Source organism: Schistocerca piceifrons, chromosome 3 (genome assembly GCF_021461385.2).
Source record: "Schistocerca piceifrons isolate TAMUIC-IGC-003096 chromosome 3, iqSchPice1.1, whole genome shotgun sequence".
Lineage (NCBI taxonomy): Eukaryota > Metazoa > Arthropoda > Insecta > Orthoptera > Acrididae > Schistocerca > Schistocerca piceifrons.
The window spans coordinates 680,165,223-680,181,572 of record NC_060140.1 but is presented as its reverse complement, the minus strand read 5'-3'; the positions used below and the strand labels follow the sequence as shown (position 1 = coordinate 680,181,572).

At 36.6% G+C, this 16,350-nt stretch overlaps 1 protein-coding gene across 1 annotated transcript in view; it reads right to left on the bottom strand.

Moving 5' to 3' along the window:
- The window catches only part of LOC124788959 (cationic amino acid transporter 3-like), a 102,750-nt gene that overhangs the window by 25,995 nt on the left and 60,405 nt on the right, over nucleotides 1-16,350 (bottom strand). Inside the window, exons 5-8 of the mRNA XM_047256248.1 lie at nucleotides 11,655-11,810; nucleotides 11,456-11,580; nucleotides 11,161-11,258; nucleotides 10,076-10,215 (exon numbers count right to left, since the gene is read on the bottom strand). Coding sequence (XP_047112204.1) covers nucleotides 10,076-10,215; nucleotides 11,161-11,258; nucleotides 11,456-11,580; nucleotides 11,655-11,810 — 519 coding nt within the window. The remainder of the gene's footprint in view (nucleotides 1-10,075; nucleotides 10,216-11,160; nucleotides 11,259-11,455; nucleotides 11,581-11,654; nucleotides 11,811-16,350) is intronic.

The following is a 16,350-nucleotide window of genomic DNA, read 5'->3' as shown; positions in this document are numbered from 1 at the left end:
TGGACAAAAGCTTCTCAGTCTCAAGAAAGTTTATTATTTTCTAACTGGGAATATGTTCAGAGATTCTGTAGCAAACTGAAGTTAGGGATATTGGTCTGTAATTTTGTGGGTCCGTTCTTTTACCTTTCTTATATACTGGTGTTACCTGCAATTTTTCCCAGTCACTGGGGACTTTGTGCTGGGCGAGAGATTTATGATAAATGCAGTCTAGATAAGGAGCCAATGTTGTAGAGAACTCTTTGTAAAATTGAAGAGGTATTCCATCCAGGCCTGGTGATTTATTTGTTTTCAAATCTTTCAGTTGTTTCTCTATGCCAGGGATGCTTATTGCTACGTCATCCATATGGGGATCTATCCAATGGTCAAATGATGATATGTTTGTATGACTCTCCTGAAGTATGTACTTAGATGTTTGACAGAACATCTCAAACAATACTTAGTTTGTCACATTTTCATATTAGTGTGAGGAGCGTACCCAGAAATGTGGTTGGTGTTTTCTCAGTTGTGTAGCTGAGTTTACAGTCTGAATTGTTCCTGGCACCCCTCCACCTCCCACAATAATCACTATATGATTTTCTATACAAAGATCATTCCCCATAGAGCCTAAACCAATGAGGCTAGCACTTGACTTAAAAATACTAGTTACCTTTATCCACATGTGAATATTGCAATATTGCTCTAGTGTTTATCTAAAAGTTCATAAAATATCAAAATGTCAAAAACATTTCCAGAAGTATCAAGTCTCCCATATCTCATATGAGCAACGTAGTACAGTGCTCTCCCATTCAGAGGGAACAGTGATTAAATTCTCAGGCAACCATAAAGATTTAGTTTTTTCAGCACTTTCCCGAATTAGCTTGGGGGAAATGCAGGGATGATTCCTTTGAAAGGAATACAGCTCATATCCTTTTCCCATTCATCTGAAATTTAATCTTATGCTCTGATTTCAATGATCATATTGTCAATCTGGCAAAGATCCTTAATCTTCCTTTCTTCATTTCCTGTGTCTCAGGAAGATTTAAAATTATGATGAGCACCTGTGGTAACCACGGTCTCACATCCTGAGTTAGCACTGGTGTTTATGCTATAACAAAAGCCATAATGCCAAGCTTTGTGCACATCCCAAAAGGTATTATTCCTTGCAAGAAATTCATGATAATCATTTCTATGGCAGGGTGACTTAAAGTTTGGCATCAGTAAAGAACTTGTAAGCTGTATATACAATGAGCAGCTGTAGATCATCATTATTTTCATCTTCCCTTCCATGAATTAGGCTATCTGCTTGTTGCATCTTCAAAGGTTATTGATGAGCCCTCCTCATTTTGAGTCCATCACAATTTCTTCATTCTCTCAAGTTGTATCTCAACAGTTGTTTTATAGCTGGATGGATAAAAATCTACTCACTAAGTGGCGCAGGAGAACACACATATATAAATGTTTGGGAAATTTTGAAGCTTTCAAATCTAGTGGCTCCTTCTTGTGGCAGAAAGATTGAAGGGGAAGGAAGAGGGATGAAGAAAAATTACTGACAACATTTAGGAAATGGGGAGAGTTTGGAAAAGTTACCCAGAAGCCTGGGTCAGTGGAGACTTACTGGGCAGGATGAGAAGGAAAGACTGATTGATGGAGACTTCGCTGGGTGAGATTTGAAGACCAACGAACTTAGAGGTACAAGATGTGGTAATAAGCAAGACAGATATTACTGACAAAACATCATGCAAGAGTTAATAAGAGTGGAAAGACAAGTGTATTGTATGTGGTAAATGTTGGGGATGAGGAAAAATAGACAGGTTAAAAAATAAAAGCTATGGGGAACAAAAGATATAGAAAACTAAAAGGGAGTGAAGAAGGGAATAGTTACTGAGAAGAGATGCTGAGACCAAAGAAATTAATATAAATTAAAATCAGATGGGTGGTGAGAACTGAGGATATATTGTGATGCCAGTTTTCATCTGCAGAGTTCTGAGATGTTAGAATCTGAAGTAAAAATCCAGATGACACATCTGGGGAAACAGGACCCAGGATCATGACTGTCATGTAGAACATGATCTGCAACAAGATATTGTGTGTTGCCAGTGTATACCTCTGTCTATATCCAAGAAATCCTGACTGATAACTTGGTGGTAGTCACACCAGCTTAAAAGGTGGAATTTTGTTTACATAACAGCTGGAACACAACATGTGTCGTTTCACAGTTGGCTCTCACTTTGATAGTGTTTGTTTTACCAGTTACAAGGTTGGTATAGGTGATGGTAGGAGGATGCATAGGGAAAGTCTTACAGTGGGGACAGTCACAGGGGTGGGGCCATAGGGCAGGCAAATGGGTGCAGAAGAGGCATAGGATCTATCCAGGATACTGCAGAGATTGGGGAAGCAACTTAAAACTATTTTAGATGTGGTGGGCAAAATGTTGGGCAAAATGGACCTTATTTGAGGGCATGATTTTAGGAAGTCATAGCCTTATCAGCATAGCTGATTGATACATTCAAGATCAGGATAACATTGAGTGACAAGAGGTGTACTCCTAAGTTGTTTTTTGGAGGGATCAAAAGTACCAGGATTGGATGTGATGGCCTAGAAAATCTGATTTTGAACTAAGATGAAGTAGTAATTACATCCAGTGAAGTCTGAGGTGAGAATGATGGCATAATGCAGTAAAGAGTCTGCATCTGAAGAAATATGTTTCTCTTAAATACCAGGGCTGTATATCAGATAATGTCTGACGTGGAATGGATGGTAACTATCAGAATGTAAGTACTATTGTTTGTTAGTAGGCTTAATGTGAACAGAACAGTGTAGCTGATCCTTGGTGAGGATGAGGTCAAAATAAAGGAAAGTGGCATGTGATTTGTAATAGGACCATGTGAAATTTAATTGGGAGAATGTATTTAGAGATTCCAAAAATTTTAACAGGTCATCTGCATGATGACTGCATATGGCAAAGATGTCATCAATGTATCTAAATAAACCAAGAGCTGAAGGCTAATGGATCCCAGGAAATATGCTTCCAAGTGGCCCATGAAAAGGATGGTGTAGGAAGAAGCCATTCTGGTTCCCGTGGCTGTACCCCTGAACTGTCTGTATGTCTGCCTCTCAAAGGTAAAGTAGTTTTTGGTAAGTATAAAATAGATTACGGTGAGCAGGAAGCACATCATAGGTTTGGAATCAGGTAGATGCTGGTTGAGGTAATGTTCAGCAGCAGACAGACCATGTACATGGGAGATGTTGATACAGGGGGAGGTGGCATCAATGGTGACAGGCAAGATGGGATGGGCAAAGATTCCAAATGATCTAGGAAATGGATGGTGCCTTTAATATGGGAGGTATGCCTTTGTACTATGGATTGCAGGTGCTGATCAACTAAGGCGGACATATGTTCAATGGGTGTTTTGAAGCCAGCAACAGTGGCACAGCCATAATGATTGGGTTTATGGATCTTAGGAAGAAGAGAAAAGGTGGGGGTGTGTGGTTTGGATGGGGTAAGAACTTCTATGAATTGAAGTGTTAGTTCTTGTGAGGGACCTAAGATTTTAAGGAGGGCCTGTAGGTCAGTTTGCAACAGGGTTCTGATGGCAGATGCTGTACACAGAGGCATCAGACAGCTGATGCCAACCCTTGCTTACATATTCCCTTCAGTCAGGTACCACAGTGGTAGACCCCTCATCAACTGGGAGGATAATGGTAGAGTCATCAGCTTTTAGGGAATGAAGAGTCTGGAGTTCTGCAGAGGTCAGGTTAGGGTCATGTTTTAGGGACCTGAGAAAGCACTATGAAGCAATTTTCTTCTCATCTCAAATGGTAAGTCTTCCCTGACCTGGGCTTCTGGGTGACTTTTCTGAACTGTACCACTTTCCCTAAACTTCTACAGTCATTTTCCTTCACCCCTCTTCCTTCCCCTTCAACTCTTCTGCCAGAAGAAGGAGCCACTGGCTCCAAAAGCTTGTAAAAGCTAAATACTTTTGTGTGTATGTGTTCCTCTGCCGCCAATTGGTGCATACATTTTATATCTATCTGTTTGCATTATATTATCAATATTATTTTCGTTGTTATAATGCTAAATGTTAGGAATTCTTCGAAGATAGTGATGGTGGATAAGTTAGTATTGTGGTCAGAATTGTTGAAGGCAGGGTTCAATGTCAGGTTAGCTGTCGGAAATATTTTAGGACTGGGTTGCAATGTGATATTTGCAGTTGACATTGCCTGTGAAAGAAAGAAAGTCATTCATTAAAGCAGCATGACTAAATACAGATTTAGGGCTGAAAGTCAGACCCTTGGATAGCAAAGATAATTTACGAGAGGAATGTGTCTTATATGAGAGATTGAGAACACTGCACTGATGTGGTAGGCTCTTGTGATTGCGAGTTATTATGGTTATGGGAGGCACTGGTGAAGGCTGAGGAATGTTTAGAAGGTTGACCCAAATTGGTCTGCAGGAGAGGAGTGATGGTTGATCATGTGGCTGTTCAGGGAGCTGGAAAAAAATTGCCACTCTCCTCTAGTATTACCTTTCCTCACCAGGAGTAGTCGAGACTAAAAATATATTTTTGAATTTGAATAGGTTAATATTGTCGCAGCTGTTTTTCCAAAAGAATTTCATATGATTTTGTGCACAATGTATTATATTTCAGGCTAAAATCTGTAAAAATAAATCACTCTATTTTCTTTGTTACAATCGATATGTACTACCTCTGAATGTACAGTTAAAATTATATTTTTTTTAGAAATATTTGAAATTACAAAATATTTGCCACACTTAACATTTCTGTTATTAATTACACAGTTTGGTGCTATTCATTATGTTTATTTATGGATTCATTTATAAAGTAATAATATAAATTAATAGAAATTTATTTGTCAACAGAATTTGTAAACCCTTTTTGAATGTTGTTATAACCGCAGGGTGAAGTAGTAGTGGGCATGCCTCTGATGTGATTGGACATATTTTTGTATTTTGGAATAACAATTTAATTTTTGGCTTTGTTGATGTGGAAATTGTAAAGACAGTGTAGAAAAATGTGAGAGAATAAATTATTGTGAAGAAAATAAAAAATCTGAACAGGCTTACTTCAAAATTTATTATATCAATTGGAACGATGAGAACTTATAAATTCAAAAATTTCAGCTATAAGAATCTGCCCCAAGACATGAAGAACTGGAGCCAACTACAAGAAAACAAGATAAGTAAAAAAAAATATAGTAAATCTTACTCCTCTCAAAGCTTATTAAAAGAGTTACCATAAAGACAGTGACAATCAACAAATGATGTGAGGGAGAGGTAGATTGCAACAGAAAGGAAAACATCACTATTGAGGTTGATTAGGAGAAGATACAATAGTACTTTGAGGTGAAGACTGGACTGTTGTTGCAGTTTGAAATTGGCTTGGCAGAAGGTACTATCCAGCAAAACATGAGGGGCAGATAACTGCAGGATTGCTCTTTCTGCCTGTTTCTCTGTGACTCTACTGAATAGTTTATCCTTTTGACATTTAGTTTTTCTCTAATTTTTTCATTTGTAATTGGGTCTTGGTATGTGCAGTCCTTCACTGTTCTTAGAAATGCCATTTCAGCTCTTGTGAGAACTCATGTTTCACAAGTTTCACTCCTGTACATCAGAGTTGTCACAGCCATAATTTTATGACACTATTTTTGTTTCCATTCTAACTCCATTCATTAAGGTTCTGTTAATAATGCCACATATAAACTGAAACTGATGAAGTTTGTTGCCTATTATCCTGTTATACTGGTAATTTATTTGACTTCTTAAATGATTAAAAATATTAACTTGTTCAACAAATTTTGATCTGACTGACTCAACTTTTTTAAATACCATTACCTTTGTTTTATTAATTGAGAATAACATATTGTATTCTTTGCCCAGCAGGTGCAACTTATGTATGGCACATTGGAATTTTTTTTTCAATGTCAAATACCATCTGACAAAATGCAGGTGTTTATGGTTCCTTACTGTGATATCCATAATCCAGGATGTACATATGGCTTCCACTTCCCTAAGATTTCATGTCAGTGACAAATTGCAATAAGCCACAACTGGACTGTAATTGCAACTCCCTAGCTTCTGCACAGGGCTCCTGCAAGCATCCATTGTTATCTTAATTTCCTCAAGATGGATATTGTCAATGATCTTGAGGTGTGTAGTTCTCACTGGTCTGTATACCATAAAATACAGTTTTGTCTTAAAATTACACAGATCTCAATAAGGAGGAGAATCTTGAGGGACATGAAGTGAGTCAAGGTACATATTAGCAAAAGAGAAGCCACTCTTAGAAACTACATTAACAATTAACTATCACTACACTGTTTAATTTCATTTGTGCTAAAGCCTGCAAAATGTAACTTACTAATTCACAAATTACCCACCTATATGTATCCGGTACTTGAGAATAAGATCACTTAATGATTTCCAACAAACTTTACACATAATTTCAAACCTTTATGAAACTTTTCATCACTGATACCATCAAAATGATTAAAAGAAGAAAGTTTATCACTTTTTACATTTTTGCTGTTCATGCAGTAAAACTACTTCAGCATCAGGTATGACATTTTAATCATTTACTTCTTTACTACTGACTCTATTTGCAACACATTTCATAGATGGTATCTAAATATGTCACTGCATATACCTCAAAATTATATTATTGTGCAACATATAATTCAGGAGACATGGTTTCATAAGTAGTAAGATGTGTGAAAACTAGCTTTTGCTTAAAATGAAGTGCAGATTACCCAGAACACAGTCATTCAATGTTTGATAACAAGTGCACTTAGTGACTTCCAAAACATAATTTACAATATTTTCTAAACTTTTTCTCACTTACATGCTTAACATAAAACCTGTAAGACATTAATTCATTTGTAAAGTAATCAGACATTTGAAGCTGTTTTACAAATGGGAGTTTGATTCTTTAAACAATTGGTGGTGTGGGGATTAATGCTTTTCTTACTACTAGAGTTCAGTATCAGCATTATTACATTTAATTATTTGCAGTTTATGCTGAAGTGTTTCCTTTTATTTTGTTATATTCAGCATGATAGCCAAAGTGGAAAATTCTAGTGAATCTTGCAGGCATACATCACATCTCCTTAAACAGATAATAAGGCTTTTATATTGGTGATGTTTTAACTGAATAAAATCAAATATGTATCATGATCAAAAATATTGTCTTAGTAGTAGCATACAATGTGCCAGACTGATAGTATTTTAGAGGTCTTAGTATGCTGAAAAAGTGAGACATTTAAATATATTAATGTCACTCAAACTTCCTCAAGCCAGTCAAAGGTACAATGTTGACATAACTTTATTAATGAAAATCTTTTTAGAATGGTGTGTGCCCCTCTGCTCCAGAGGACATCACAGCACACAAACAACTCACTGCTGCATTCCTGTCATGTACATTCTTCTCAGAATTGGACAGTAATGGTACCTCAATATTTACAAGAATACATCAGCATTTTTCAAAGAAATTAGTAACCTACATCTATAACAACAGTGGCCCGTTTACAGTCCACTACTATATGTCATCCAGCTTTACAACACATTGCTAACTGCTATTTTCTGTGACTGTGCCAGTGCCTGTGGCTGTGTAGGTCTTAAAATACTGCTAGGTAAACTAAAATAGTACGTCATTAAAAAATTTCCCCTTGCCTATATGGAGTCATATCTTAACAATGTCAAACAGAGGCTCACATTAGCAAGTGAGAGAACAGGGATAAGGTTATATTCAGAGTGGGGTAACATTGAATATGGTGTGCTGCGTAGTTTGATGATTGCCCACTCCTGTTGCCATTCTACAGACATGGTTTACACAGTGCATTGGAGCACACTTCAAAACCCTGAGGTCTGCTGATGATACAACCATATTGTTAAAGTTCCCATACACAACTATACCAGACACAGCCAAGAGGATAACGGAACAAGTTATAACTGGCTTACAGCCGACACCTCAACTTTCAATCTTGCAACAACTCATATCATGTAATTCCAAATGATTACCAGGAATAGAGAGCAATGGGCAAATGCTGGAGGAGGTTCAATTTGTGAAGTCCCTGGGTATCCAGACAGGTAATAAACTAAAGTGGCACCAGCAAGTGGATAAGTTAACCAAAAAGCTCAGTTCTGCCTGCTTTGTGCTCAGATATCTCTTTCTCACTGTGTTGATCTGCAGGCAATATTGCTAGAGTACTTTTCATATGTTCACTCAACTCTATGGCATAATTATCTGGGGCATTGTAACCAAAGAGAATATTCTATGAAGGTGTGCAACAAGAATATTGTGTAAAGTTCAAAACAAAAGATCTTGTAGAAGCCTCCTCAGAGATAAATGGATTCTTACACTTACATGCCAATGCCTAATGGTATTTGTGGCTAGTAACAAGACTTTATTTAGGATGAACTAAGCAATTAACAGTCACAATACTAGAAGTAGAAATAATTTCCATATAGACAGTACTTCCTTCTCTAGGGTTCAGAATAGAATTTTATGTTCTGGTGCAAAAGTCTGTAACAAGTTGCCAGATGATATTAGCCAGGAAAGTGGAAAACCCCAAACATTCAGCAGTAAAATGAAATAGAAGAATACCTTAACAAAGCTTTTGGCCAAAAAGGACTTAATCAAAATTAGACAAGACACACACACACACACACACACACACACACACACACACACACACACACACATTAAAAACACAACTCACACAAACATGACCACAGTCTCTGGCTGCCAAGGCCAGACTTTCCATCCTACATTAACTCTAATATTTTTATTATATTATATTACATTTTCAAAAATTGGTTATTTTCATTGATATAATATTTGTATTATTGACAATGAAGCTGAAAGCTCAAGTGTAGAGCTGTCATTTTGTTGTGCCAGTCTGAAACTCAATGTCTCCTCTGCATGATGAGTAGCAATATATTCTTATCATAATACTACCATTATTCCATTCTGGATTTTCCATTGTTTAATATTTCTATTACACAGATCCTGACTTTTCCAACTGACAGTGGTTTGTGTAGAGTTACATAAATGCTTTGTTTGAAGTATCGGCTGAGTAGTAAAGGAGGAGGAGCAGTGGTTGTTTTCAAAGAAGCTGTTTCTGTCCTCACGTACAAAGTAATCTCAAAGCAATTACCAAAATTATGAGTTTGAATAGATTAATGCTAGTCGTAATTTGTTGTGTGTGTACTTTATCAAAGTAACCAACAGTGAGTGCTTCTGCCTGTAAATATATATCTTGCCTCATTCCACATCCATGGAGGTTTTCACCATTATAGGATTTACAAAACACAATGGGCAAATGAATGAATGAATGAATTACTGTGCTGCTAGAAGGAATTTTCAATCCTTGAATTAGATAATCTGATAATTTGTAAGCATTTTTAGTGAGATAGGTTTTTGATTTTCTTATTGACTTGTCAGGATTTCCACTCTCTTTCTTTATGATAAACAATATGTTTATTACAGATCATTACACATATTACATAACCCCACTCTGCTACTCTATTTCTGCCTGTTGATTAGTTTATCTGTGTGTCAACTCCTTTATAATTTGTTCACAGTCAGATCCCATAGAATTTTACACACAGTGTTTGATTTAGTGTTTGGCCATTAATTTCTGCTTCTGGTACTAGTAGGCCACCTTTAGTTGTTTCAAATTACATAATATTAGACATAGATTTGAATTGTTTGCTGTGAACCAGCTGGGTTTCTACTGATAGTAGTGAGAGTTGCACTTTCTTGTTGGCTTATCTCTGTTGTGAATTTAACAACTTTGGCAAATGGCCATTTTCTTTTTGTACTAATAAATTTAAAACTTGGTATGTTTTGTTAATAATCACTCTTTTTCAGCAGTTTTAATCTAAGAACACCACAATGATGACATTCTAGAACTGATGACAGCAGACAACTGGACATAATTGTTTAAGTTACTACAGATATGTTCAAAGGGCACACATATTAAGCCTGCAGAATGAACTGTTGCTGTTTACATGCACTTATGATATGGGCAACATGAAAAAAAAGTTGAATCAGAGTTGATATTCCAATTGTCATACCAGTGATAATTCCAGCACAAATGGTTCCAATGAAAGGAGTTTTAAATCTGTGATGTACCTTTCCCAAGAATGGAAAAAGCAAACGGTCTTCAGACATAGCATAGATTATCCGTGGAAGTGGAAACATTGCTCCAAGGAAGCTGAAACAGATGTGATCAACAATCTAAATCATTCTCTTAAAATGCAGTCTGTCTCATTTACAGTTTGAGCAATTTAATTTTTTTAAATGGCCATTCAATGGCCAGTTGTAAGTAGGGAAAGAATTAACAGATCTGTCTATTTTTTAAGCTGTATTGCTACTATCTAACGAATTAATGTATGTAAAGTCTGGAACTGCAAATTTGTTTCATGGAACATCTACCTGGGATTACTTAGATTTTGCTGGTTCTCATGATATATTCAATCTCAGTGACCAAGTGTCATGAGGCAATTACTAGCACACTGGACTGGTATTCATAAGGTTTCCAATCCCAGTTTGGATATCATGATTTTGCTTTCCTGTGGTGTCCCTAAATCAGTTGCGTGGCTTCAGAAGATGATGGGGTGCGGGAAAAAAGGAAGCAGATAGCTTTCCTCCCCATCACGGTACTACATGGGTTTGTGGTCTGTCTCTAATGTCCTCACTGTCAATCTGATATAAAACATCAACATTCATTTCTTCATTCCAGTGGCTAAAATTTCTTTTGAAAACATCTTTGTCTCCACCATCCGCCTGGATGGCATTTCATAATCTGTCTCTCTCTAGTTGCAATTACAATTTTTTTGAATGATTTCTAATGTCTATTTAAAAACCAATGTCATTTTTCAGCAGCAATACAACTTAGATGCAAGCAACAAATTGTTTTATCACCATCTAAATGTAAGCAGCAACATTTTATATTTCACTCCATTAAAATATAGTTATCAATGTATGAACTGTAAAAAGCCTATAAAAAGCAGTAACTTTTTCTTTTAAGTAAGCTTCTTTTAAGCTTTAAAGCTTCTTAAGCTTTAAGTAAGCTTCTTTTAAGTAACTTTCTTTTAAGTAAGCTAATAATAATAACTGCAAGGAGGAGAAAAACGCAATGCAGGTTTTTACTGCCTACCTTGCTCCAAGACCAAATATTGCTCCCACACTTACGATCCATGCTGCCCAGTCCCAACCAACCTCTTGAAATGCATATGATAGTGGGGCACTCGTATCCTAAGACAGAAAATCTTACATTTTATTCAGTATACTTTCTGATGGCTGTAGTAGAACTGGTTTCATTAGTCCAATGGTTATAAAATATTAAACACCTTTTTATATTTCATATTTCCCTCACAGTCACATTAAATTGTTAGAGGACAAGAAACAGTCATAAGCTGTTAAATAATAAAACAATACTCAACCAGTTGTACCTGTTGGTAGTATGGAAGCATGAGGGTAAGCACTGATGAAATTCCAAAGTAGTAGCAAAAGACAATAAACAGCGAGATTATAATAGACAAAGGAATGTTTCGCTTCGGATTTAGAGCTTCCTCTCCTGAAAGAAAGGAGATGTTAATGAGACATATAACTGAATTTTGTGGCAACATCACTAGCAAAGCTTTTACCCACCTGTTGTAGCTACAGCATCAAAGCCAACAAAAGCGTAAAAACAAGTTGCTGCTCCTTTGATAATTCCAGCAATTCCAAATGGTACATATCCACCTTCACCACCATTATAACTGTCAGGTATTTCATTCTTTTGTATTTGCCAGTTATCTATGTTACCTTTAAAGAGAATAAAAGTTTTTTGAGAATTACACTATAATATTGAGAGCATATTGTTAATATGTTTAAGTATGAGAAAATATTTATCACTTTATACATGCAAAATATTTTCATATTGTTTTGTAGGAAAATGCTGGTAGAACCTAAATACCTTAGCAATAAAGGATACCACTCACTTAAAAGCAGAAGCATGGAGCTGTCATCAGGCACACACAATAAAGAAAAAAATCTTATTAGCTTTTGGATTAAACCCTTTCACGAGCTAGAGTGCAAACACATACGCACACACATGCTTAGCGCAATGAGCATTGTGCATCCAGCCAGTGCTCTTTGCCATGTACTCATATAGTGTGTGTGTGTGTGTGTGTGTGTGTGTGTGTGTGTGTGTGCACATACAACTTTCAGATTAGCTTAAACACAAAAACAAACAACACAAACAACAATATGTTCACTTTATCTGTTGACACTTCTGAATTGTTCATTCCCTACCTTACTACCCTCCCTTGACATTATGTATTAACAGGTCTCTTGTGATGCAGATTCTGTCAATTAATGTGCCACAAGTTTTGTGGATGCTTTGCACCTTGACAGTAATGTTGAGTCTATAATGGGTCACCCTCCTATAAAATTACCTTTTTTTCAATGGAAATAACCAATTCCACTTATACTATTGATTCTTGTATGGGTAAACATTATATCAGCTGCCTAACTAAAAGAACTTCATATGATTTTGTATATGATGTGTTATGTTTCAGGCTAAAATATGTAAAAAGAAATCAGTTTGTTAGTACTCTGTATGTGCAGTTAAAATTACTCTTCTTTTAAAAATATTTGAAATTACAAAATTTCTGGTATACTTAAAATTCATATTATTAATTGCACAATCTAACACTAATTATTAAATTTAATTCTGGACCCATTTATAAAATAATGCGATAAATTAGTAAAGATTCTTTTTGTGTCAAGAAAGTTTGTAAACTCTTTTACTTTGTAAACTCTTTGGAATATGGTTAGTACCACAGAAAGTTCATAGTGGTGGGCATGCCTCTGATGGAATCAGACATGTTTTTGATTGTGACGCCAATAATGTAATTTGTGGCATGATACAAGTGGAAATTGTTAAGTCGGCGTGATTTAGAAGAATGTGATAAAATAAAAAGATATTCAAAGCAAACAGGCAAATCTTCATCAGTTATTTCATCTTCACGAACCTGGAATGTTATAAAATTTCGGGACTAGTGCAGCAGGGGATACAACCCGTCGGCTTTGAACAATGACGTCACAAGTCGCCAGAGAGCATGTATTACAGAGATGAAAGAGCTGAGGAGAATGTTGAGAAACAAAGGAATGCGAGAGAGATAAACATTGATCTTGTCAAAAGCATAAGTGTTTTTTGACATTTAAAAAAAAAAATCTCACGAGATAGAATAAACTGATCCTACTTTATTAAGCAATATCTTGTCAAAAGCCGAGAAGCGATTGTTCTTAATGTTCTAGCTCCCTTCAGTACGTAATAAGTGTTTTTTGACTTTAAAAAAAAAATCTCACGAGTTAGAATAAACTGATCCTACTTTATTAAGCAATATCTTGTCAAAAGCCGAGAAGCGATTCTTCTTAGTGTTCTAGCTCCCTTCAGTACGTAATAAGAGTTTTTTGGCTTTAAAAAAAAATCTCACGAGATAGAATAAACTGATCCTACTTTATTAAGCAATATCTTGTCAAAAGCCGAGAAGCGATTCTTCTTAGTGTTCTAGCTCCCTTCAGTACATAATAAGAGTTTTTTGGCTTTTTTAAAAAAAAATCTCACGAGATAGAATAAACTGATCCTACTTCATTAAGCAATCAGTAAAGAAACGAAACTGAAACATAACAGCAAAAGCAAAAGCAAATTGTGGTCAACATATCTTGGCCCACAACTTCCCTTAAATTGTCCATATTCATAGCGGTAGACAAATCCATTCCTATAAACGAAAATAAGACACTACAAATTTTCTATAACAAAAAATTAATAATCCACATTACCTTAATATCATTACGAAAAATATTAAGTACCGGCCGAATAAAAAACAAATAATTAAGTTAATTAAGTCACACGTTTAATGATGCACCCAATATCAAGCGATCGCTTTTAGATTTACATTCAATTATTTTTATTATTTTAATGATAGTGCTTATTAGAACACAGAACTGCTTTATTATCTATGCCTCGAAGTGAAGACATTAAGATCTATGACTAAGGAATGACGTCATTGTTCAAAGCCGACGGGTTGTATCCCCTGCTGCACTAGACCCAAAATTTCAGCTGCAACAAGACACAACAAGAATTAGAGCCAACAACAAGAAGAGAAAATCAAGATAAGTAAAAAGTTCTTCTTTTGTATATCTTATGCATCTTGAAGCTTCCAAAATTTTTGCAAAGACAGAGAATTTTAATAGTGATGTGTGGGAGGGTAAGATTATAAGTCCTTGTATGCAAAAAGATCTGTTAACAATACGAGAGAAGGAAAGTTGCTACTCACCATATAGCAGAGGTGCTGAGTCACGATAGGCACAATAAAAAGATTCACACAATCATAGCTTTCGGCCATTAAGGCCTTTGGCAGCAGTAGACACACATACACACACGCACACACACACTCACATAAGTGCAACTTGCATACACATCTGCATTCTCAGAGAACTGAAACTACACTGATGTACATCAGTGCACCTGAAATATTGTGTCCTATGCACACTCATATCAGGCTGTTCACCTGAGGGTGCAAAAAAGGGCAGCTCGTTTTGTATTATCACGTAATAGGGGAGAGAGTGTGGCCGCGAGTTGGGATGGAAGTCATTAAACCAAAGACGTTTTTCGTCGTGGCGAGATCTATTTACGAAATTTCAGTCACCAACTTTCTCTTCCGAATGCAAAAATATTTTGTTGAGCCCAACCTACATAGGTAGGAATGATCATCAAAATAAAATAAGAGAAATAAAATAACAGAAAGGTTTAGGTGTTCAGTTTTCCCGCACGCTGTTCGGGAGTGGAATGGTAGAGAGATAGTATGATTGTGGTTCGATGAACCCTCTGCCAAGCACTTAAATGTGAATTGCAGAGTAATCATGTAGATGTAGATGTAGATGTAGATTTATTTCATCATAAAATACACCTGGAGAAATTGAAGAATCACGTGTACTAGAACTATTTTACGTTGGGATTCAGATACACACTGCCATACCAGCTCAGTGCACATCACAGAATTCTCATGTTGTCACATTATCACAAGATTTACCACAGTTGCCATGATTTATGGAATGACCCTCATACAGGATCAGCCAATTCAGAATGACATCCTACCACAAGATCTTAGAAGTATTTCCATTACCATACATTATTGTGTCACAAAATTGTTGCCGCTAACATTCATAGTTCCGTTGCTAGCAAAATCACGGGTAAGCAAGCACACCTCACACACACACAACCACCAACTCCAGCATCCCGGGCTGCAGTTGGCAGTTGTGTATGCATGAAGTGTGCTTGCTACTGTGTGTGTGTGTGTGTGTGTGAATGCTGTGTGTGTGCATCTCGGTTTACTGATGAAGGCTGTGGCAAAAAGCTATATGCGAGGGTCTTTTAATCATTCCTGTCTGCAACTTGACATGTCTTCAATATGGTAATAGCAATCGATCTTTTCCTACGTTGTTGACATTCCTGTCTGGAGTTTCCATTGTTGGAAAGTATGTTGGTACCCATGGCACAAAGTGTAGCCCACCTTGTGAGCAGGAAAACACAACAGACGCTGAGTGATGACAGCCACTGATGCTCCGAATGGCAGCCTTTGATTGTTTATCACAGGCCAAGATACAAAATTACAGTTCTTAGTAGACATAGCTGCAGATGTATCAGGCTACCTGTCTGCCCATCTGCCACCTCATAAGTGTGGTGGTTACCATTTCTTTGCAGTCAATGGCTTTACAACAGCTACATATGGTCGTACCGCATTAGTGTTAAACTTAGGCCTATGATGCAGTTTGTCATGTTGTCATGGTAGACATCACACATTCTACATTAGGAGCAGATTTTCTACCATTTTATCAACTTTTGTCCAACCTCTGGCATCAACGCCTGCTGGACACTAACACAAACTTAGCTAGCAGACAACTAGTACATCATGTGGAAGATGCTGGCATCCGGGTGATAAGTGGTAACTGGAGATACTCCATTTATTGAACTTATGAAAGAGTTTCCCAGTATCATGTATCAAGCTCCTATGTTAGCTCCCTTGCACAAAATTTTGACCACACCTGGGCCACCAGTTTGTTTGACCATGTCATTTAACGCCACAGAAACTGAAAGTGATTAAACAAGAATTCACATCCATGCTTGTACAGGTTATCTGCAACCTGTCAAGTAGCAGTTTGGCATCTCCCCTCCATATTATATCAAAAAAGGACAGTGGATAGTATCCTTGTGGAGACTATTGACAGCTAAATGCAAGAATGAGTCTAGATCCTATACCACACACTGAGGATTCCATGTCCAATGTCTACAGAAAGA